The 24,669-nt window shown below is 45.4% G+C and overlaps 1 protein-coding gene across 1 annotated transcript; it reads left to right on the forward strand.

Moving 5' to 3' along the window:
• The first annotated feature begins 856 nt into the window (after positions 1–856).
• Positions 857–24,174, forward strand: TCTN1 (tectonic family member 1). The gene is made up of 14 exons (XM_033159244.1): positions 857–1,329; positions 2,902–3,022; positions 5,906–6,036; positions 8,771–8,940; positions 9,231–9,318; positions 9,877–9,986; positions 10,275–10,295; positions 11,289–11,414; positions 14,260–14,385; positions 15,273–15,355; positions 16,086–16,226; positions 22,199–22,352; positions 22,626–22,751; positions 23,859–24,174. The coding sequence occupies exons 1-14, from the start codon at positions 972–974 to the stop codon at positions 24,000–24,002; spliced, it is 1,899 nt and encodes a 632-aa protein (XP_033015135.1). The 5' UTR covers positions 857–971; the 3' UTR covers positions 24,003–24,174.
• The last annotated feature ends 495 nt before the right edge of the window (positions 24,175–24,669 follow it).

Genomic DNA, 24,669 nt, shown 5'->3' on the forward strand with positions numbered 1-24,669 from the left:
CATGTAAAAAGGATTTAAGGGTCAAGTCAACATTAATAGACCACAAGCTTAACATGAGTCAACAGTGTGATGCAGCATCACAAAAATCTAATGCTATTCTAGGCTGCATCAAGGTCAAGGGAAGTAATTGTACCACTCTCTTCTGCCTTGGTTAGACAACATCTGGAATACTGTGCCCAGTTCTGGGCACCACAATGTAAGGATATTGGCAAGCTGGAACGGGTGCACAGGAGGGTGACCAAGAAGATGATCAAGAGTCTGGAAGCCAAACCTTATTGGAACGGTTGAAGGAGTTGGGTATGTTTAGCCTCGAGAAGAGGAGAATGAGATATGATAGTCATCTTCAAATACCCAAAGTGCTGCCCCATGGAATATGTAGTAAGCTTGTTTTCTCCTGCCCTGGAGGCAAGGACCTGAACCATTGGCTTCAAGTAGGCTAACACAAAAGGAGATTCCAGCTAAGCATCAGGAATAACATTCTGAAGGTAAGAGCAGAGTGGCTGGATTGGAAAATTAAAGTTCAAGCTAACTGCATGTAATGGGGTGCTTAGGGTCAAGGTCAACGGCTGGAAGCACTTGGGCCAAAGCTGGTCCAGTGTGTGGCATGGCATGGCCTGCTTCCGCTCTTGCAAAAGGGGAGCAAGGTGGCAATTTGAGCAAAGCAACTGGCGTGCAACCCGCCATCCCTTTTCAGCCTGGAAAACTCGCTGTTGGCAATTGGACCTGCAATTGGGCCTACTATTGGGCCTCAAGGCCGTTGCCATAGCAACAGCGCCATACTTGTATATCATTCCCATGATGCCTCGGGGGCGGCGCTGTTCGCCACGAAGTTATTGCAAGAGCCGGCGGCGGCTTCAAGTCTGCAGCCGGGATTTGGCGAGGCTCCCGTCGTGCCTTGCGCCGTCTCCATAGTTACCGCCCGGCGGGCGTCCGCCGTTGCCTAGGCCGCGGCGGCCTCACGGGGAGGCGGGATGGGCCGCGGGTCGCCGCTGCGGTTCTTTCCGAGGCTCCTCGCGGCCTGCCTTCTACTGCCGTTGTCGTCGTCCACGGCCGCGCCCACGAGCCCCGCCACCTCGGAGCCCCCGACCGGTTGGGATGAGGCCACGTCGGGGGGGCCGACAGCGGGTACCCCGCCTTACCCGACTCCTAGTCCCAGCCAGGCCTCCTCTAGTCCGGGCCCCGCCAGCAGCCCTGCGTGGACTTCCGACCCGGGCCCCGCCAGCAGCGAGCCCAGTCCGACCGACGCGGCGAAGGTGCCCGTCCCTTCGGAGCTGCCGGACCCCGGAACGACGCCCCGACCTGGTCCGTGGCCCGCGCCTGTGACCGACGGTGAGCCCCTATCCCCGCCATTTCTTGAAGATGAGCGATGTGGGGAGGGTAGAAAAGGGAAGGAGCGGTAGGCATGGCGGTTAAATGGAGCCTCCAGATACAGGGGAAGTCTACCTTGGAACCACAGCGCAGGCTCGACAGAGGGACGTCTCTAATTGCCCATTGCCTGGAGGCCTCCGTCGTAGTCGCTGTTCAAAGTAGGATGCTGCCCCGTCAGTGGTGCAGTTCTGATGTTCTTATACACTAGTATTGCACAAGTTCATCGCTCTGCATTTTGTTAGGTGTTGGAGGGACATGTGGCAGCAGGTAACTCTTGCAGGTCCATGCAGCTGGCTGCTCTCTGCGATGGATGGAAGGATGAAGAACCAGGTGGACCTTTGGTTTGCTCCGGAGGGCTCCTCTCAGTGCGGATGAGCAGCACAGCAGATTATGCAGAGCTGTTTTAAAATTAGATACCAAAAAGCAAGCCCATTGGAAAACAAAAGCATTAAAAATCTTTAAAACAACGGTGATGCAGCCAGCTAAGTCATAATTAGGTCAAGTTCATTTATTTCAGTGGGTCTGTTCTGAGTATGACTGGGTTTGATGCAACCCTATTACCGTGAGAGTGACCCTCTTTCAGTACCCCATTTCAGTATTTCTGCCCCCTTGTTGTATGTTCATATAAACACAAATTACTAGTATTAAAATGCACACAGTAAGCTGCATGAATATGGAGAAGAAGCCTTTGAGAGACTATGCAGAGGTGCGCAGCCTGGGAGTCATTTTGGACTCAAAGCTGTCCATGGAGTCACAGGTCAGTTCTGTGTCCAGGGCTGCTGTCTACCAGCTCCATCTGGTACGCAGGCTGAGACCCCACCTGTCTGCAGACTGTTTCACCAGAGTGGTGCATGCTCTAGTTATCTCCCACTTGGACTACTGCAGTCCGCTCTATGTGGGGCTACATTTGAAGGTGACCCGGAAACTACAACTAATCCAGAATGCAGCAGCTAGACTGTTGACTGGGAGCGCCCACCGAGACCTTAAAGACATACATTGGCTTCCAGTACGTTTCCGAGCACAATTCAAAGTGTTGGTGCTGACCTTTAAAGACCTAAACGGCCTCGGCCCAGTATACCTGAAGGAGCGTCTCCAACCCCGTCGTTCTGCCTGGATACTGAGGTCCAGCACCGAGGGCCTTCTCAGTAGTGGTGCCTGCCCTGTGGAACGCCCTCCCATCAGATGTCAAAGACATAAACAACTACCTGACATTTAGAAGACATCTGAAGACAGTCCTGTTTAGGGAAGTTTTTAATGTGTGACATTTTAATGTATTTTTAATCTTTATTGGAAGTCTCCAAGAGTGGCTGGGGAAACCCAGCCAGATGGGCGGGGTACAAATAAATTATTATTATTATTATTATTATGCATGAAAGCAAGTCCTTTAAACCTTCTGGTTAGGTGGCTCAGTATATAATAGAAGAAATAAGTTGGGCCATATCCAGTATTGTGCCTGGAAGAGGGACTTCCTTGCCGCCCCCCCACCCCAGGTTTAACATTCAGTACTATTTGTCAAAACCTGTTTGTTTTCAGTGGCTGAGTTGTGTGTCTGTGACCTCCTGGTGGACCAGTGTGATGTAAATTGTTGCTGTGACCCCATATGCACTGCTGCGGATTTCAGCCTCTTCACTATGTGTTCAGTTCCTGTTGTCACGTAAGTGCTTACACATGCATCATGGCTTGAAATATAAAGATGCATCTTTGAACAGTTTCATGAGTTCAAGAAGGGTCTGTGCTGCAGTACAACCTCAGAATATCTATAGGCATGTGTCTGTCTAAAAACCAGTCTGTAACCCCAGTGCAGTGCAGCTTCTGATCAGAATGGAAAGAAGAGCTGGTTCAAATATGCAGCTATGAACATGGCTTGTAGGATTGTACCACCCCAAAATACTTGGGGTGAGGTAATTTCTCTGGAAGCTTCCCCACATCAGAATGTGCATGAATGTGAAAGGTCAGCGCATCAGTCTCTCTGATGGATGAGCGTTCCATACACAGAGTGGTTTTGAAATAGAGATGTGTCCCTCTGAGTATTCTGAGGTGGTATAGCCCCATAAGAGTAAGAAGCTGCATGTTTGAATTGACACCCCCCCCCCCCCCGCCGCCGCCACCACCACCTTCCATTCAGGAACTTTTATTTTAATAGTATTCAGCTAAAATTCTTTTATTTTACTTTAGATATTAAGAAATGGTGCTTGAGACAGAAAATACATTAAGGATTTTGTATATCTGTTGGGCTGAAATATTTTTCTCATTGTCTTTAAAAAAATCTTTGGAGGCCTTTTTCAGCTAAAGAGCAGAGTAAAAAATATTTAAATTATATTTAAATAAGAAGAAAGTTTTTTTCCTGGGGTATTTATTAACAGGGCTGTGTTGAAAAGGAAAAGCCATTTATTTTTTTTGCAAGAAGGCATTCTAGGCTATTAGAATTTTAGAAACTGAGCAAATAGAGCTGAGTTTGCTCACATACGTTAATGTTGCCAAACTTCTACTAGCCAAGAAAGGAACTATCTTGCCCTCTCAACCCCTTTTCTGACTTCTAGGATGTTGCTGACCATTACCCAGAGTTTTTCAAGCTAGCCTTGCAGGTGTTAAAGCCACAAACTCATTCTAAAGTGTCAAATGTAAGATGACGTTCTCTGAATATGCCGAGATGTGCATTTCTGCTATGTGATCAATTGCACAAAGTCCGGCACAAAATTCCTGGCTTTGATATCCCAGAACTAATTAAAAAGAAGTGTTGCAATGCTTTTCATATCTCCGTACCGGAAGGATAATTCTCTACCCATCGAGGGATCTTTTGTAAGGATGCATTTATGTATACAACATGTGCTATTCATGCCCCCCCCCCCGGTGCTGCCCCCGCTCTGTCTTATTAAAGCACCACATATTATGCATGGGGAGCTTTGCTCTGGTTTTCTTTCTCTAGGCAATCTAGCTGCTTTCCTCTTAACAGCTGTTTATGCCTCTGGTATTTTTGTATGTTGTGAATGAGACAACCAAATAAGGCCAGGCTGGTTGGTGGCATTTTTGTTGAATACAAATATGCCCAGCAAGTTTTTTTATTGCAACATTCAGGGCTTGAAACACAGGTTTTGTTCACTTTTTTTTAAAAAAAGAAGATTGCTTGAAATAACTGTGAATTCTGGGGACAAAAGGCCACCCTTATCAAACTATTCCCTTCTCCATACATCAGCCCAATCTCACTGTGAGGACTTATTTCCAGCTCTGTGGGAAATGAATCACCCCCATCACTGGGATTGATGCTTGCCATTGTTCTGGCCCACATTGCTGATTGCCACCCACCTTCAGGTACTTTCAGAGCTCTTAGAGACAGCAAAGCAAAAGTGTATTGAATTTTAGATGAATTCTCTGTTATGAAAAGAAATGTGGCCTTGCCAGTAGAGAGGCATATCACGTGTGTTTATGTTCTGTGCTGTTCCTTCTGGACAGTGCTGCTAAAATGTCAGGCATTGTACGCAAACACGTCCTTGCACTGACATTCTTCTTACCGATAATCACTTACTAACAATAAATACAAATTAGAACTAAGGAAAAATCAGAAACATAAGCTTAAAACAAACTATAGAGGTGGCAGGTGAAGCTGCTGCAGGGGAGCTGATCTATAATGTGCTCTCACTGTTTCTGTTAAACTCTTCAGAGGCTCAGCTCCGTTCTCATTGGTCATAGCAGTAATCACATGTATCAGGTGAGACAAGAGATTCACTCAAGGCTAGCCTATGTGACTGAGCCAGGATTTGAATCTGGCCCTCAGCAGAGTAGGGCTGGGCGATGCCAGCTTTTCAACATTGCAATGTATCACCAGCCAAACATCTCAATATAGTGATACATCGCAATATTGAAATGTGGAGGGAGGAACAAGTTGCATTGGCCCGGGCCCCGTGAGACACTGGGGTGAAACCGCCTCTGCTCTGCCTTCACACATCTGCCTTTTGGGTGGCAGAAAAAGGGGGATCAGAAATTCTCCACAGAGACAATTAAGGTCCCTACAGTTTGTTCCAGTTTGGCTTCTGCTGCTGTTTAGAGGTGCCGTGCATTTACACCTCTAGTAAATAGAAAGCTTTCCTTTGTCTCATACAGGAAACCATTCATTACTTTTAACCGTTTTATTTTCATAGGGCTATATATATATATATATATATATATATATATATATATATACAGATAATATCACTCCAAAGGAAGGTTGCAGCTTGAAAATCTATTGAGCAGTATCTAATATTCCTTGTTAAACTCCTTTGTATGATTTGATATTGTTCCATGACATCAGTAAGGGTCTCCAGCTGTTTTAGACCTTTTCCCCAGAATCATTTTAATAAATTATCTTCATCATTCATATGCCTTGGTTTTAGTGTCTGGGGCTTGGGTGGTGAGCTATAATAGCACGTGGTTGCTGCAGTGTCATATCAAGTGCCAAAGCCATTCCCTGGGCTGCTCCTGCCCTGTGTTATAAGGATGTCTTATGTGAAAGGTTTGTTTGGTCTTTTAGCTTTAATTCTTATGTTTGTTTCCCCTGCAGAGGTGACAGGCATCTCTGCAGGCAGCAAGAAGCTCTCTATTCAATAGATCCAACAGCGCATCCTCCAGAGAGGATCTTTCAATTAGCCGACAAGGTCAACCCCAGCATTTTCTGTATTCAGTCCACCAACAGTAAGTAGAGCCAAGTCGGGCATGAACCTCTTATTTGGCTGATTCTTCAAAAGACTTGTGTTGAGGGTTGAGATGAAGAGAGAAAGAAGAAGCCTGGCCTGTGTGTGTGTGTGTGTGTGCACGCGCACACACACACACAGTGGAGAGAGGATGAAAGGGAGACATACAATGTGCCACTCACTAATCTCCAACTTCATATTTTCTCTGTGGAATTCCTTTGCCAGCAATACAGTCATTTTGTCGCAGTGTGTCAAAACTTCTTTACTGTGTATACAGTAGTTGGCTCTTAGTCTGCTCTGTTTGTATTTAGTTGCCTCTGTGTATTATGGCAATGTTATTTTACTTTTTTATATTTTTGCCTCTATAATTTATCCCAATGATTTTATTATATCCTGCCTTTCCAGATAAAATCCTTCAAAAGTACCATACAGAAAGTGGTAAACTACTTACCGAAAAGCACCCCCCCCCCAATATTTCTAGCTTCTTGCATACTGTCTTCAGTATGTAAATGAAGGGGGGCTTAAAAATATTTTTAAAGTGTTTGTTGTTGTGTTTTTTTGTTGTTGAAAAATTAATAAAAAAAATTTTTTTAATCAAAAAATATTTTAAATAATAAAATAAGGATTTCATTAATACAGTTGATTTCCTTTCGAGGGATTTATAGCAGAGTTGGGAAACTAGTCCTCCAGATGCTTCTGGACTTCAGCTTTCATGACTCTTGGCCATGCTGGCTGGAGCTTAGTGTCTAGCAGCTGTTTGGAAAGCCACAGGCCCCACCCCCATTCTGTAGGGTGATATCCAACATAAATTTATTTGATTTCAGTTATAACTGACATCTAAATATCGCCCCATCCTGAAGACTTGAAGTTGGTAACAAAAGCTAAAAGCAGCCAAATACACCTGAATGTATTTCCATTCGTTTCTGCTCTAGTCTTCCAGCCCCTGTTAACGTGTCTCCTGGACATCACTATTCCTGCTCTCTGTACATTTATAGGGATCAGGCGCACCAGCTCCTGGGGGCCAAGGTGTCTTGGGCCTCCTCAGTGTTGAGGGGGCCTTCATGCCGGTGTGTTCCTTTGACGATCACCAGAGCAGCGCCTTCCTCAAAGGCATGCTGGTGATCTCCGCCAGGGAGGCGCTTCGCCCTGGCACATCCTTTTGATGATCGCAAGGGCGCCATCTGGGAAAGGTGTGCTAGTGATCTCTGCCAGGGACGTGGTGGGGCGAAGTGTCTTCGCCCTGGTGCGTCCTTTTCATTATCACTAAGGCGCCTTCCTCGCTAAAGCGCCTTGGCGAAGGGGGGGGAGGTGGTCTTGCTGAGGCAGCCTCAGTCTCATGGCAGTGAACAAAAGGTAAGGCAGTGGGCAGTTGGGGGATGGCGGGCCAAGTCAGCCTGGCTGGGTTGGGTGGCACGCATGTGACATCATGCACGCACGACACCCCCCCCCCCAATGTTGGGTGTAACTCAGTGCCTCTGATAGGGGTTGTAGGGGTATTCCACCCTCCCTCACCCTCTCTGAGACCTCTTGGATCCACCAGTCAGCGTCTCCCCTGGGTTGCTAGGAGCGGTGGAGAAACCCCTCAATAGAATCAATTCTCGGTAAGCTGCCACCACCCTTTTAGTCTGTCCAATTGCCAGCCCTGGGCATAGGGAAAAAGGGACTCCTATCCTTTCCAGACTGCACAATTAATTCAGATGCACACAAGCAAGGATCTTATTTCAGTAGAGTGTCCAAGCAGCAAGGTACTGGTTTAGCTCAGCCAGTCTTAAGGGAAACAGAACACAAACAACATGCCATTTTAAGTATTTATTAAATGAACTTTAAACTAAAACAAGATAATACAGTTCTCAAACAGCAGGTTACAAAGCAATAAAATAACAAAGGTACTTAGTATCACTAGCTAGATAACATACTCACAACTTAGCACTTGAGAAGCATGAGTCCTTCTCCTATACTGGCAAGGACATGACATCTCTAAGCAGGCAGTGGTCAAGAAGTCCAGGAACCATGATGGCTGAAAGCGAGGTCACTAAGGAGCCATGCTTAGAGCGATTTTACATTACAGTACAAGGTCAGTTATACCTATTTATCCACGAGGGGTTGCACAGAATGGACCAATTAGCATAAACCTTTAATTGGTGAATTGACCAATAGAAGACCCATCTCCATTAGTCTTTTGATGTCAAGAAATGCAGACAGCTGTAAATTGTTTAATAACCATCCTCCCCACTTCTTCCCAGGATCAGCCTGATAACTCTCAACTGACCTCAGCTGGACAAACCCATAAGTCAGGTGTTACTTAACACTCCCATGGCAGAACCATAAAACAATAAAGACACCTCCCCAATTAGCAGAGAACAGTTTCACATTCCAGAAAGAGGTTACATTTAGTTCTTTCCCAGCATGCATACATTTCTACAATTCCCAGAATACACTGTGGTCTGAACCAAGGATTACAAACTTGGCTTTGCTATTTCTCTACAGGGGTAGACAAATTTCTTCACCTTATGGGTTGGCCCATAGCATGGTCTCAATGGCCATTCACACATGCTCTTAAAGCAGTCTCTACCCTGTTTGCAACCTTGTTGCCCCAATATGTGGTGGCATTTTCCCTGTACGATCCCAGACTTGGGAAGAACTTCCATGAGTCCCAAAAGTTCAGTAAAAATAACCTCCTAAATTCAGTTAAATGTACTACATTGAAGCGCTTTTTCTTCTCTACCCACCCCCAGACAAAGCTGCCTTATCGTTCCAAGCCCCAGAAATACCTACTATACACAATTTTGATAGGCTGCTTCAAGAATTTGGCGACGATACCTTTGGTATTGAAAGCAACCTTGCACTGGTGGATGAGTTGGACACCCGGCAGGCTACAAGTACAAACAGTACCAGCAAGTACAAGGTAAAGTGGGGAGGTACATGTGTACACCCATTTTGTTAATTATTTATTCAAAGAAAGCTCTTTAGCCAGACTTTCAGAGTGGCTTACATATCAATGGAAATAGCACAGTTCCTTTTTAGGCTTACAGTCTAAAAAGACACAGCATCTGAGGAAAAGGGATGTGGAGGGAAAAGGGAAAGCAAGCAAACTCAGGCACCATATCCTTAATGTCCCAAGGTTCTTAGCATTACCAGCCGTGAAGGGAGGTGGTTATAGTTCAGAATAAAACCTCCTGTCTTTTCTGTTGACAGTATAACGATCCCATACAGACATCAGATGGGTTTCTAAGGCTCCCTGCTCCTCTCTTCCTCGCCTGGTGTACCCACGGTAACCCTGCAGGTCAGAGATTATGTGCCGTCCTTTCCTGGCTCTTTCTACCCTGCTGTTTGGGCTTTATCTGAACAACAACAAATATTGCTTACTTTTGTAAATATGTAATCTGCTTTTCCACCAGATGGCGCTCAAGGTAGTAACAAATATTTATTATTTATTAAATTTGTATACTGCCCTTCGTCCGAAGATCACAGGTTGTTTCACAACAAATAATATCATTATTACCACTACTAATACATCATACTGCTTAGTAATGTCATTTCTAAGTGTTGCTGCTGCTGTTGTTATTCTGCAGTATAATCAAGTGCAATTAAATTGCAATAAAATGTCAAGTAAAAAGCATAAAAGCAAGACAGGTTAAACCTCAGCAAAACCAGGAGAGCAATTACTGAATCTCTGTGCCCATCGTAACATACTTACAGGCCAGTTTGTCTAAACAAAAAGGTCCCTGTCCGCTGGCAAAACGTTTTAGCGGTTTGGTTTGACCCCTGAAGTGCGGTTGGATTTATTAGTAGCCTGAAAATAAATTTTTGGCACTTCTCTTGTATTTTGTGGTTTCTCCAGGGTTTCTTGTGAACCAGGCAGTGAAATGCAACACGATGATCACGGGAGATGCATGCACCACCCTGCCAGGCCTCAGCATGCAGTTCTACACCAGTTCTAGTGTTTTGGCTGTAGGTGATTATTTTGGGAACCAGCCAGAGGCTGGGATTTTGTATGTAACAAACTGAAGGGTGGGGTAAGAAATTAGGATTGCACATGTATTTGCTTTTTATTCAGAAATAAAAGTAAGGACCATTTGTAGCGGCAGCTATAACTTACATTTACAGGACCCCTAGTTCTCTAACAAGAATTGTAATTTATTAGTGGAGGATTCTGGGATGGAGGCTTAATCACTTGTCACTTTTGCAAAAGCTAATCCAGCTGTGTCTAAAATGCTTCTTCTTTATTATTCTCGCTAGGCACCAGAGTCAAGACTCGTGGTAAGTGTCTCTTTATTCTGTTTGAGAGATTTGCTGTTTATATGTGGGCACTTTGTATTTGATACAGTCTCATACTACATTGATGCTACAATCAAGGCTTAATTGCCTCTGAATTGACCTTCCAATTAAGTGGGGCTCTGAGTCAGCCGCCATACCAATGGTGAGGGGTCTACAATTGTTGGTCGGCTGGGCCAAAAACCTGGAGCCACCAGGCCCTCTCCTCAACAAACGCTGCCCCACTTTCCTTTTCACAATTGCATCTAACACCTACTCCTGGCCTTTTTTGGAGGAAGGTGCTAGCAAAGTGTATGCTGGGTTGCCGGGAGGGTTGCTGTTTAAAAGTGCCCTGAGCGCCTTCATAAAATGATGATTACTATCTCCCCATGCTGATTTTTCTGAAGAGGAGGGCCATCACAGAGAGGAGGAGCGTAGCTTCAGGTAGTGACATCCAAGCCTCTTCCTCGTCGTCGTCCCTATCCTTTTCCAAGGGAAGGGTCAGGGAGCTCTGGCTTAAAAGGTGCTCAAGCCTTCACTGCTCTACTTACTCCTCTAAATGTTCCGAAGGATGTGCATGTGTTTTTGTCCCCCTCAGCATTTTTTGGATTTGTTTTCTTTCCTTCCTGTACATCAGAGCTTTCCAAGCTTTCTCCCACGGAAGCTCTGCACGTCCGTTTCTCAGCCACGGAAACGTTGTGCTTTTCAGAGGGTACTGGGGAGTCTTTTGGAGTGTGCCCCCCCCCCACCTCAACCACGAAGCTCCTCTTGCTGGGCCTCACTTTCCAGCTCTTGTGTGAGTTGAGAATATCTTCTGAAACACCCCCACCAGTCCTCCATGGCTTCACTTTTCAGGGGCAGACCCCTAATGGGAGACGGCTCTTCCCCTTGATAAAGCCCTGAGAAGCTTAGTGAATGTGCCAAGTTCTCTTTGCCTGGTTTGTGCGCAAGATTGCAGCCAGCTGTTTTTGTTGAGGCTGCTTCATTGTATTTTTACAGGTGAACATCACCATCCAGTCCATAACCGTGCAGAGCCCGGAGGGGCTGCGCACGCGTTTGAAGAACACTGATGCTCTGATTCTCCCCATATTGAATGGTCAGTCATGCAGTAACGTGGTCCTGGAGGTAAGTGTGCAGTTACCATTTTTTTCAGCAGCCAGAAATATCATAACCAGACACTGGAAAGACCTGTCAGGAATAAACGTGGACCAATGGTACTGCAAGTTGAAATAGACTGTTCATTGAAGTTCCAAATGTGGTAGCAAAAAAAAGGTAGTATGGGAAACAGCCCTACTAGAAAAACTAACCAGTAACCTGAAACTGACACGGGGACAAACAGAAGAAGACACCTTCACCCCGGTATGGCTCCCCTTCATCACACACACAGCCCAACAAGACAATGACAAAAATCCACTGACAGCATACAAATCAATATGGCTAACCTGATCCAAAACACCCACCAACCCCACTCACACAGGAAACCAAAGATCACCACAGCCAACCACAAATGAACAATCGCACCCTACGCCAACCCCAACCTCTCTCACCGCCAAAGAAACACAAGCGAACAACAGAGAACCTACACAATCAATGTTGACACCAAACCCTACATATATTAAGGAAAATAGAAACATCGTCACCTCACCTCACCCATTCCCCCATCCCACCCACCTCCTTTCCCCCTTCTCTCCCTAATGTCTCAACAACCAAAACTGATTTGTAAAAATGTTACATGGAAAAAATACGAGAGAGACATTGCACACACCTTTGTAAATCAAGAAAATCTTTAATAATAATATTAAAAACTCAGCATTTCTTGAAAAGATAGGAGAAGGGGTTTGTACTCCATTCTGGAAACCAGGTGACATGTAGAACTGTAAACAAACTTCATTAAAATAAAAAGCTGGGTCATGCAGTCAGGTGGTCTGTTCTCTTCCTTACCTTTTGGTTAACCCTTCCGACTTGCATTGAAATATTGCTGCTTAACTCCCCCTGTCTTCTAGATTTGCAGTTATGAACATAAAATAGCAGATACTTTGCCAGCAGGCATGAAGAGCTGGTTCTGCTGGACCCATTTTGCTCAAAGGATCAGAAACCAAAGGACTTTCTGTTAAGTCTAGAGCAGGCTCTGCTAAGGCTGCTCTGGAGAGTTCTTCCAGGAAACTCAGACAGTGCCTTCATTCATTCATGCTGCATTTTCCCACTGGATTATGCCCAAGGCAGCTGAAAACAATAACGGATGAACAATAGTAACAGTTAAAAACATAATATAAACCATCAAGCTCATTCTAAAATCCTACCTCATGGTGAAGCACTTTCAACTCAGCTGTGGAAAAAGCCTAATAACCACGTGGAACTGAGTTTGCTTGGTTTTCATCCCTTGTTACCCTGCCCTACTTTGTTTTCTAAAAAAAAACACCACCTATCCCTCATCTTTTCAAACAAGAATTCAGTACTTCTTGCAACTATAAAATAGTAGCACAAAAACAAAACAGTACATAAAATCAACATCACAATAATACAACAGTTTAGAATATAAAGCAGAAATTTCAGCAAGCAGCCATCTTTCTCCCTCTGGGTTCCCCACAACACATCAATATTTGGATTGTATGGGACAAGGACCCGTATTTTGCTTCTGTTACATGATGAGGTGAAATGTATGCCCAGGGCACTATATAAATCGGATGGGCAGTCTCAAGCTTGAGGGCCAAAAGTAGCCCTCCAGGCCTCTCTATGTGGCCCTGGGTACTCTACACAGGCCACACCTCTTACCAGCCCTACTTCATACCCTTGTGTGTTTTTCCTGACTGGAATGTGTCTTTGGCCTCTTGATTTCCTGGATGGAGCGGAGAGAAACTACCCTGCTGAACAATAGTAACATTTGTATTTGTTGCTTTGCTCTCTTGTGTCTCTGGCCCTACCAACTGGTGGCATGTGCCTTCCCCTGGAAGGTTGCCCAGATGGCAGCGTGGCCCTTAGTCTGAAAAATGGTTTCCCATCTCGGATATCTTACCTTGTTACATATAATAAAAATGTTAAGGATGTTGCCATACTGCAGTTTGTGTAGCTGCTGAAAGATGGTGCTGCAAACTGCAGCATGACAACAGAACAGCAGCATTAGAGAGTGAAGAGGAGAGAGGCATGGGCAGGCTAGCAAACAGGTGGGCAGTCCAGGCAAGCTGCGGAGGAACAGCCGTGACAGGCTGGTGGAGCTCCCCACCTCACACTGACACCACCTTTTTGGCTTCAGCAGCATTGGAGGCTGGGGAAGAAGGACATGGAGGCAGGAGGGGACTCCAGGCAATAATAATACTAATACTACTAATACTAATAGTAATAACTTAATATTTATACCCCGCCCATCTGGCTGGGTTTCCCCAGCCACTCTGGGCGGCTTCCAACAGAATGTTAAAATACAATAATCTATTAAACATTAAAAGCTTCCCTAAACAGGGCTGCTTTCAGATGTCTCCTAAAAGTCTGGTAGTTGGTTTTCTCTTTGACATCTGGTGGGAGGGTGTTCCACAGGGCGGGTGCCACTACCGAGAAGGCCCTCTGCCTGGTTCCCTGTAACTTGGCTTCTCGTAGCGAGGGAACCGCCAGAAGGCCCTCGGTGCTGGACCTCAGTGTCCGGGCAGAACGATGGGGGTGGAGACGCTCCTTCAGGTATACTGGACCGAGGCCGTCAGGACAGGTTGCGGCAGCTCCCCAGCAAGTGTCCTGGTCTCCTGTTGTTGCCCTTTGTTTCCCTTCTCCCCACCCTCCTAAATGGTGGTGTCAGTGTGAGGTGGGCAGTATGACGTGGGGGGGGGGAGAGTGATTTGGGTAAGCTGTAAGGGGAGTGGGGGCCTGGTTTGGGGTATTGGCAGGGTTGGCAAGTGAAGTGGGCAGAGGTGGCAGCCCTTAGTAAATGATAAAGAGTTGTGGGCCTTCCTGTTAGTAAAGATGCAAAACGTTCTTTGTTTTTCAGGCAAGTTACCTTATTACCTTCACAGAGGCAGGTGAAATTGCCAGTGCAGGTGTATCTTTGATCCTGGGGACCATTAACATGATGGCACATTTTGTATTGCAGTCCTTTGAGATCCGTTTCATTCAGGTAATTTCCCAAATTATTATTTTTGAGATCCAAAAAGACTTAACAAAACAAAAATTTAAAAAGTTTAGACGATATTACAATATAACACAAATTCTATTACTGTTGCAGCATTCGTACCATACAATAACCAATCTCTGTCTCCTCTATGCATGGTTAATTTTGCACATTAATTTGTCTAAACATCCATAATCACCTCCTAATATGTTAGTCCTGATGATCATATGATTATTCTAGTTTTTTTATCTTACAGAACTTAACAAACTTTATAATAGCTCAGTCTGTATTTCACCCAACATTGTGTATAGGTTTTGATTACATCTTACACTTTTCCCAGTATCTAATAAATAAACTCCACTTCTCAACAAATCCGTTTTCTTTATATCTTCCTTCTTTGGCCCTTATTAAATTCGTTAATTTAATCATGTTGGTTTAATCAGGCAAGCAATGTCCCAGATTCTTATTAACCAAGCCTCTATTGACAGATGCTCTGACTTTTTCCAGTCTTGGCGGATAAACCTTTGGGCTGCAGCTTCCCAAAATATTTTTAATAACTTGGTGGGAAGCTGGTTTGTAACAATATTTTAGAGCTGATGGCAGGGAGGGGAACAGCTGTCTTAAAAAAACAAGGATTTCAGTTGCTCAGTGTGTTCCTGTTTTTCTTCAAAGCATAGGTTCTGAAACTGGTTTGTACCTATGTGTCTTCTGCATGTACCTGAAGCAACAGTTTAATAATAACATGAGCTCAATTATTCAAATGGTTTACTGCTTGGAAAACAGTAATTCAGTTTATCTATAATCCTGAAGGAGATTTGTATATTAGCTGATTTGCCACAAATGGTTAATGGAGAATTAAGTGGTATTGTATTTTATGTCCCCTCCGCACATAGCAAGAAACTCAACCTGTTCGTCTCAGCGGAAGCCCTGGTTATATTGTTGGCCTACCAATAAAAGCTGGATTTCGGACTGCTGGATATCCTTTTTTCATGACTTATTACAGCTCTGCAGTCCTTGCCTGGGAAAAAGTTACATTTCATAGTGCTCATTTCTTTCAAGGCTGGGGCTTGACCCCAAGTTGAATCAGTTCTGGATTATTTCTCTGAGAAATTTTTAAGTTGTTCAATCCTGAACTGTTTTCCCATATGGGAAATAGTACTATGAAATTAGCAATTTCTAAATTTTCTCCTGGAAACTGGTGCCAGACAGTCAGCACAGAATTAACCGTCTTACTCCAGCACATGCAACAGAGCACTGCCAACTATCTTGGCTGTTTTGGTTTTTGGAGTTTTACTGGGATAATGGCCCAGGGTTTTTCTTTTGGTTTTTCCTGTTTTGCTTTTCTGAACTCACTGAGCTGGAAGAAGCCACGTCTACTCCCCCCGCCCCCCATCATTCTGTGGGTGATGCTTGGGTTTGGGCGAGCTGTTTAGTGAAGCTGGAGCACGGTGGGGCTTGGGCTCGCTGTCCAGCGTGGGTGTAGAGGGATGGAGGGGATTATCCTGACACCTCTGCATTCTTGCACCTGGCTTTTAGGGGAAGGGGCAGTCAGTGGCTCAATAGCAGGGCACATGCTTTGTGCACAGAAAGTTCCAGGATCAAAGAATGGCTACCACCTGGAGCAAGTAATAATGCTCTGACAAGGTGTGACAAGGCAGTTCAGAGATTCTACATGTTGTGCAGTTTCCCCTTGACTCTAAATTTACATCTGGAATTGTTCAGAGCACAAATGAAGCTGGCCAGCTAACCCTCATGAAGAGCACGTCTGCTCAGGATTGCTTAGCTGTGGAAGGAGTCAGAACCCCAGTATTGTTTGGGTACAGTATGCTGTCTGGATGCCAACTACGGTAAGGGCTGAAACCAGTCTTGAACTTAGACATGCCATATGCCATTTCCTATTCTTAAAAGGTAAAGGGACCCCTGACAGTTAAGTCCAGTTGCAAACGACTCTGGGGTTGCGGCGCTCATCTCGCTTTACAGGCTGAGGGAGCCGGCGTTTGTCCGCAGACTTTTTTTCTGGGTCATGTGGCCAGCATGACTAAGCCGCTTCTGAAACCAGAGCAGCATACGGAAACACCATTTACACTCCCGCCGGAGCGGTACCTATTAATCTAATTGCACTTTTTGGGGTGCTTTCGAACTGCAAGGTAGGCAGGAGCTGCGACCGAGCAACGGGAGCTCACCCCATCGCGGGGATTCGAATCGCCGACCCAAGGCTCAGTGGTTTAGACCACAGCGCTACCCGCATCCCATTCCTATTCTTACTTCCATGCTTATCACAGTGTTGGGTTGCAAGGAAAATGCTGGCATCTCACTTAGCAGAGTGGCAGTGTTTCATGCCCCTTGGGTGCCTCCATCTTGAATTTTGGACATTGCTTCAGCAAACATGGTCTAATGCAATTGCTACACACACACACACACACACACACACACACACACACACACTACTCCCTCCTCCTGCTGTGTCCCTTCCAATACCCTTTGCTTGGGCATTGCTAAAAGAAAGAGAGGGATCTCTCCTGCAATGATTTCAGATGTGGTGGCGGTCAAGCTGATTTCCAGCACACCAGGGACAGGCCCGGCAGGCCCCATGAGGCAAGGCAAAGCAAATGCCTCAGGTGGCTGGTGTGGCGGTTCGCTCCACCTGCACAGGTCCCCCAGACGTTTAACGGTCCGTTGATACCTGCACTCACCACTTTATTTATTAACCGCTGCCACCAACCAGTTTGTCTGGTATTTACTTCACTCAGTTCAGTCAAGGAGAATATTGGAACAAAACTGTTTTATTTGAAGTTTAGTACATAAGCATGTGGTTTCTGAATAAACAGTACTTTCTTGGTTGTGTTCTTGTTAACAACAGTGCCCAACAAATTCTCCCAACCCTGTTCCTACTCCTTCCCTTGCCACCCTTCTTCCAACCTCTCAATACCCACAACAAGCCCCCTAGGCAAAGACAAGCCTAAAGACTAAAGACAAGACTAAAGAACCAAAAACCCAACGAACCCCAGACCAAAGAACTAAGAACTCTCTTCCTTCCCCGGGAGGGGTTTATATAGCCCACATAACTCCGCCCCCTCAAGGTTCTTACTGGTTATTCCCTTTTAACACCTTCTATGCCAATCCGAAGTGTGGGTGAACGCCACATACCTCCCCCCTTTAGAAAGTTTGATTCAGGAGGGTACACTTTGCCAAGTGACCTCCTGATCAACTGTCAGTTGCAATACATGAACATACCTCATTATTCATGGGTGTCCACCCCCCAAAACAACATATATACACTTTTACTAAGGTTATTTCCAGTAGTTCACTCTTCTTCTTCAATTTCCGGTCTCCTGGATAGGGCATCGGCGACGATGTTAAGGGAACCTTTTACGCTTTTGATGGTGAAATTAAAATCCTGTAGTAACAAAGCCCAGCGCATTAACTTACTGTTGCCTTTCATAGTTCGAAGCCAAATCAATGGAGAATGGTCTGTGCTTAGGGCAAAGGCTCGGCCCCAGAGGTACGGTTTTAGTTTCTGTAGAGCCCATACTATTGCCAGGCACTCTTTCTCAATTGCAGATAAGTGCTTCTCCCTCGGTAACAGTTTCTTGCTGATGTAAGCGATAGGATGGTGGTTTCCTTCCGGCCCCGGCTGACATAGGAAGGCCCCGATTCCTACGTTGGATGCATCCGTAAACACCGTAAACTCTTGCCTGTAGTCTGGTGCTGCCAAAATCGGTCCTGTTGTCAAAGCATTTTTCAAACTGTCAAAAGACTGCTGACAGTCCGGCGTCCACTTCACATGGTCAGCCTTTTTTTTTTTTTTTTCCTTGTTAGGTTGGATACTGGTGCTGCTATGTCACTAAAATTTGGGATAAATCTTCTGTAATATCCCACTAATCCCAGAAATGCTCGCACTTTTCTTTTCGAGGTTGGGGTAGGCTACGTAGAAATGGCTTCTACCTTTGAGGTTAATGGTTTTATTTCCCCACCTCTCCATGTCACCAACAGCTGCATACGAACTGGTTGTCTGGCTTTTAAATGTACTGGGAACTGTTTTCATAAGTTTATGGATAGCTTCTTTTTTAATCAGCTTGCTGAAGCTTTCTATACCAGCGTGATCACTTAATGAAAGTAGGCTAAAAAGCTCCGATTGCTTATTGCTCATAGCAATCTCCTTTGCTGTCAGTCCACCTTTGCTCTGTATTGATTTAACAGTTCCCACTTTGAGCCATTTGAAGACTACTTTTTTATGTCTTTGCTGTGGTGGCCACATTAATGCTGTGTAACCACGTTTATCTTGGACATTTATTTGTGTTGCATAAGCAGCAGGGTACCCATCTTCCCACCACACAATCTCTAGTGTAGGAAACACTTTCACTTTCATAGAAAGTTGATGGGACTCCATGCCAGCTATAACTTCCAGGACGTTTTTCTTTCTATATTTCCAATTGCTGAATGGTTTATCATAAATATGACTAGTTGTTCTAACTGATCTCACAGATAGGTCACTGATCACATTGCAGGTATACCCTCCTTTACCAATTTCACAGGCTTTTTTAACAACATGACTACTATAGTCTAGATTGGGTTGAAGGTTTAGCGACTTGACTGACTTTGATGCATTCAGTTGGACACTACGCATTTCATCGTCCATCCTGAATGTCAGGTATTTTGTGCTATTAATCCCCATGGGTGCACTAAACACACTGTTGTGTGTGTTTTGCAGGATCTTGCCCCTATATTCAGTTGGAACCACCAATCGTGGTTGTATCTCACCACCACCCCTTGCTGGGTTGATAAGAATTTCTCTATATAATAAACCTTGGTCCAACTTAAATTGTTCTGGACTCTCAGGAGTTAAGGTTTTATTTATCTCTGCCGCCTCAAAATAGGGTTTTAACTCTAAATCCTCCTTTTGTTTTTCCACAAAGTTTGAGGCTTGACTATTAGTCAGGGGAAATAATGTAGCGTCTCTTGTTTCCATAGACACTCTTCCCCCCAGCTGCTCTCCTTCCTTAGTGGTTTCAGCAACTGTATCACTTTGTTCAGGCCTGGGCAACAATAACTTCCCTTGTGCTCTGGTGACTATAAAAGCACTTCGCACATGTTCTACTAAATCCCAACCAATAAGAACTGTGGTGGGAATCTCTTCAGAGATCGCTACTTCCCACTGCCCTGACCAACTCTGATATCCAATTTTAACTTTTGCCATCGGTAGTACCTCAGGTTGTTTGGAAATTCCCTTTATTCTTATAGTCTTCCCGGGAATGATGGCCTCCGATTTTACTATATCGGGGTGAAGGATTGTGATTTGTGAGCCAGTATCCTTCAGCCCACGGTATTTGTTTCCCTCTACCCAAATGTTTTCCCCAGCACTTTGTAATAAGTGTTCATCATATAGGATGGTATAACAATGTAGCACCTTGGCCTCAGCTACCTCCTTAGGCCCCTGCTCAACTGTATTCCAGTTGGTTGCCACGACAACCGAGTCAGTTGGGCCCTGCTCTGCAGCCTGGACACAAAATGTTTTCTTTGTAGTTGTGGGACTTTTTATTTTCTCTTTTCCTTGCCAACATTCATCCCTCCGATGTTCCCTTTTCCCACATTTCCCACAAAAGATTTCAGGAGGATCTGTCTTGTTGGGTTCATTAACTTTTCCCTCAGCACTCCCTGATTGTAGGGATGTCTTTTCATTGGGCCCCTTCTCTGAGGAGTAATTTCCCTTGTTGGAGTCTGAGGTAAATTTTCCTCGATTTTGTTCAGTTTTATTTTTATGGTTCTCCCAATTCCTCCCCCCATATCTGGGTCCATCATACACATAGTCTCGGATTTCATTAATTTCATCTCCTAACCGTGCAGCTGCTGCAATGCTTGTGGGGTATCTATCTTTATATTCTGGGAAACGTGTTAACTCTATTTTCACAAGTGTTTGCCCATTGGTATTGTTACTGTTATTCTGCTTTTTTATTGCAGTCACTTCCAATCTCCTCATCTCCAATTGAAACTGTATTTCTTTTTCCCTCATTCGCTCCTCTTTCTCTGCTTCTAATTTTTTCCTTTCCTGCTCAGCTTTTAATTTAATTTCCATCTCTCTCAATTTATATTCCTGCTCTAGTTTCCACTTTTCAAAACTCTCAGAGATTTTAGGACTCTCTCCCGCAGGTGTGGTTTCAATAGAGCCTGGTTCCCCTTGCAGGTCCCCATTTTCCTCTTCAGCACTTTCTATAGGTGATTCCCTCACCGGGTTCTTAGTCTTTTTGGGTGGCATTTTCTTAAAAATAGGAGTTCAAACAGTCTATTAAAGAAAAGAACGTTTTTCTCTGTCTGTTTTCTGGGCTAGGTTCTCCAAGACTATGGTCTCAAAGTCACGCCTAAGGTTCTTTCTCTAACCTTTTCCAGCGTACTTTGCCCCGACCACAACTTAAACCTTTCTGCCAGAATAACTTTTGAGATCACCAGTTCTTAATTCTTTCTCAGCCTCACGGTGATCAAGAGTCTCCACAATTACACCCTAGGACGGGATAATATCCTTTCCAGATTTATCCTCTCCCCCCTTCCAGGTGTATTGCTCCTCTCTTTCCAGTCACTGGACTTTTTGATCCCACCGCTGAGCCACCACTTGTGGCGGTCCGCTCCACCTGCACAGGTCCCCCAGACGTTTAACGGTCCGTTGATACCTGCACTCACCACTTTATTAATTAACCGCTGCCACCAACCAGTTTGTCTGGTATTTACTTCACTCAGTTCAGGCAAGGAGAATATTGGAACAAAACTGTTTTATTTGAAGTTTAGTACATAAGCATGTGGTTTCTGAATAAACAGTACTTTCTTGGTTGTGTTCTTGTTAACAACAGTGCCCAACGAATTCTCCCACCCCTGCTCCTACTCCTTCCCTTGCCACCCTTCTACCAGGCTCTCAATACCCACAACAAGCCCCCTAGGCAAAGACAAGCCTAAAGACTAAAGACAAGACTAAAGAACCAAAAACCCAACGAACCCCAGACCAAAGAACTAAGAACTCTCTTCCTTCCCCGGGAGGGGTTTATATAGCCCACATAACTCCGCCCCCTCAAGGTTCTTACTGGTTATTCCCTTTTAACACCTTCTATGCCAATCCGAAGTGTGGGTGAACGCCACAGCTGGTACCACAAGGGCAGCAGATTGAGTAGCCGAGGAATGCATTGCCCGCTGCTGCTGTTGCAGTCGCAGCAACAGCTGCACGCTCTTTGGTGACCAGATCCGCTACCTCCTCATCAGCAACCCCCCCCCCCCAAAAAAACGCCACATCTTCAGCAGCCTCTTGTTCCTGGTATAGATCTTCAATTACCCCATCTTCCCTGGTGTGTTGTAGGGGGGGAGCTATTTTGTGGTTCGCTTCAGGTGCCAAAATGTCTTTGGTCAGCCCTGGCCAGTGGGGTGGGCACTTGCCACCCCCTGCTCAAAGTGGCATTCTGGCAAAACTGAGTTGCTAGCCAATGTTGCATTTCCCCTGTTAGGGCAATTGCCAGTTTGCTGACCCCAGACCCCCTCTTTGCATTTCTGCTAACTTCTTTGAAATAAATTAAACTCACCTTTTGAGTCAGGTAGACAAAATGGAGGAATGTGAATGGTGTAAGTGATTTATTGGTTTTCTTTCTCTTTCCCCCCTCCACCCCCAAATATATAACCCCGCCTTACATTGCCAGTAGCGTCGGCCCATTGAGTAGAATAGCGAAAGATGGGAATGGCGTGGTTAGAATGCTCCACAAGTAGCCTTTATGTGCTGCTCTTGAAGAGTGGTTCATTAATTGGTTGCCATCCAGCACTGTTGACACAGAAATTTCTTTTCTGAAAGAATTACCAAAGATGCGGACTGCAGGCTCTTGGCCCCAGCACTTCTGAGTATGCTAAAGGGCCAAAACTTCCCAGACTACGTGGCCTCTTTTGGAGATTCTCTGCCCCAGAATGAACTAGACTGGGTGCAAATTTCTAACAACGTCAGCGAACCGGTAAGAGTATGCCCACCCTGCCCTAAGTCAGTATGGGTAGCCATGTGGTAATTTTACTACTTTTGGCCCTCTTAATGTCTTCTTCACCTGACTCAAATACATTATAAGTTCCGTCTTCATCTGGGGAAATGTAACAGCTGCAATCCAGGAGGGTCTTCAGTAGCGTAAGTGGGGATGGAGATCCATTTCGGGCAGTTGGAACGAGCCTGAAGTTCTCTCCTTTCTTTGCCAATGTTATCTTGCAGCTAGCAAAACGTTTGTCTCCTTTTTCAGAGCACCTGCGAAATTCCTGTGTCATTTCAACTGGAAGTGAAATGGACTAAATATGGCTCCTTAGTTAACCCCCAGGCGAAAATCGTGAGTCTCACGGCAACGGTAATGACAGCCGCCTTGCCCCAGGTGGGTGGTGATCTCCTGTGATAGAAGGCAGCATAGTGGCTCCTCGCATGTATTTTTAACTAAATTGGCTTTCACATTTGCCAGGTTCCATGTCTGTATATGAGACAGATGTCTGGTTAATGAAACTGGCTTTTCCCACTCACAGGGAAATCTTGGCACGTTGATGGTTCTGTTCACGCTTCCGCTCTAAAGGTGGCATTGAAGTGGTCCCCCTAACATGCTTGGAAGGAAGCTTTATGGACTCCTGGGGTTCTGTAGGAGGACCTGCTAAGCAGCTGTCCTTTTTAGCTGTGGCGGTGGCTGGAACCCTGCAAGTTCCTTGTGGCTAAAGTGGAAAGAGGGAGGAAGGAACTCTCATAAATATGGGTGGAATGGAAAAAGGAAAGAGAGAGGTCCTTCCCATCGGCCTCTTTTCCCCAGCTGCCACCTCCCCACCCTTGCACCCCAGAAGCCAGCATGGGAGAGACTCTTCCACTAGCCTGTTTGGGCCTCTTTGCATTGCATGTTTCTTTCATTAGGTGCCTTGAGCTTTTATGTTGGTAAAGTAGGAGAATAAATGTGATTGAACAAGCAGCACGGGACTGCTGCTGAAAGCAACCACTGCCCCCCCTCTCCCCGTGGTACAGCTTGCTTTGCCCGCTGGTGCCCGTGCCCACGTACCCTCAGAGCAGCCAGTGGTGTGGCGTTGGGGCATGCAGTATAATGACATCAGGACTCAGGATAGATTGTACTATATATTAACAAGGATGCAGAGTTGCCATTTTCAGCAGGAGCCCTGTGTTTCTTGCATTTCATATCTCCAGCATCCCTGTTGTGTCTTTCTTTCAGTTCTGAAAATAGCTGCTGCTAAACCCCACAATAGCTGGAAAGGAAATGTTTTTGTACTGAGTTGGTGCTCTAAACATGCACAGTCCTGAACTTAAAGCTCTCCTGACCTTGGCTCCTTATCATATCAATTCTGCCAGCTAACACTAACACAACAACCTCTTTTATTTTGGAGCTCAGCATTTGACCTGTTCTGCATGATTCATTCTGTGAAGCGAAACTTTTCTTTGGCCTGTCCTAAGCGGAGCCAGAGTGTGGAATGCATCTGCCTGTCTCTTGCAGGTCGACTCAGGAAGCGAACAAACAATCCCGATCTTCAGCTCTGCCACTTTTGTCGACGTCTCTGCACCTGCTGAGCCGGGTTACAAAGCACGACCAACCATCGAAGCCAACTTGCCCTTCGACTTTTTCTTCCCATTTGTTTAGTCGCAGCGTGAACTGCTTCTTCTTCCTTCCTTTTCTCAAAGCGAGAGAGAACCATGTTTCAAACCACTCTTCCACTGGGGTCAAAGAACACTGCACAAAGATGAGCTGATCCCTCCAAAATATTGACTGGCTGCATGTCTGAAAAGGAGAGTGTGAAGAAAGGAGCCCCAAATAAACCAGGGCAGGGTTAGACTAGAGCAGGCATAGGCAACCTTCGGCTCTCCAGATGTTTTGGACTACAATTCCCATCATCCCTGACCACTGGTCCTGTTAGCTAGGGATCATGGGAGTTGTAGGCCAAAACATCTGGAGAGCCGAAGGTTGCCTATGCCTGGACTAGAGGAAACAACAGCAGCAACTCTCCTGTTTAGCAGTGAGAGAGAGGGGTCCAGCAAATGCAGCTTCCATCATGTGCTACAGTGGAAGTTTTGTGGAGTACAGCTCAACTCCTGTGCCGTGCCTACCTCCTGGACAAAGCCATTCCTCCCCTCCTTTTGTAATACGTGGGCAGTCACCAACTTTGCAGGGAATTGTAAAGGAAGGAGCCATGAATCAAGATATCTATACTTTGCTTCCTCCTCTCCTGGGAAGCTCCAGTTCCCACCACTACTGCCCCCCCCCCACAACACACACACTTGGATTGCAGTACACACCCTGGTATGTATTC

The sequence above is a fragment of the Lacerta agilis genome, chromosome 8, assembly GCF_009819535.1.
Source record: "Lacerta agilis isolate rLacAgi1 chromosome 8, rLacAgi1.pri, whole genome shotgun sequence".
Classification (NCBI taxonomy): domain Eukaryota; kingdom Metazoa; phylum Chordata; class Lepidosauria; order Squamata; family Lacertidae; genus Lacerta; species Lacerta agilis.

Coding starts and splice junctions, on each gene's coding strand:
- TCTN1 (XM_033159244.1), top strand. CDS start 972: ATGGGCCGCGGGTCGCCGCTGCGGTTCTTTCCGAGGCTCCTCGCGGCC. Junction 15,356..16,085: donor GCTGGATTTCGGACTGCTGG/ATATCCTTTTTT, acceptor CTCTAAATTTAC/ATCTGGAATTGTTCAGAGCA. Junction 22,353..22,625: donor CTAACAACGTCAGCGAACCG/GTAAGAGTATGC, acceptor CTCCTTTTTCAG/AGCACCTGCGAAATTCCTGT.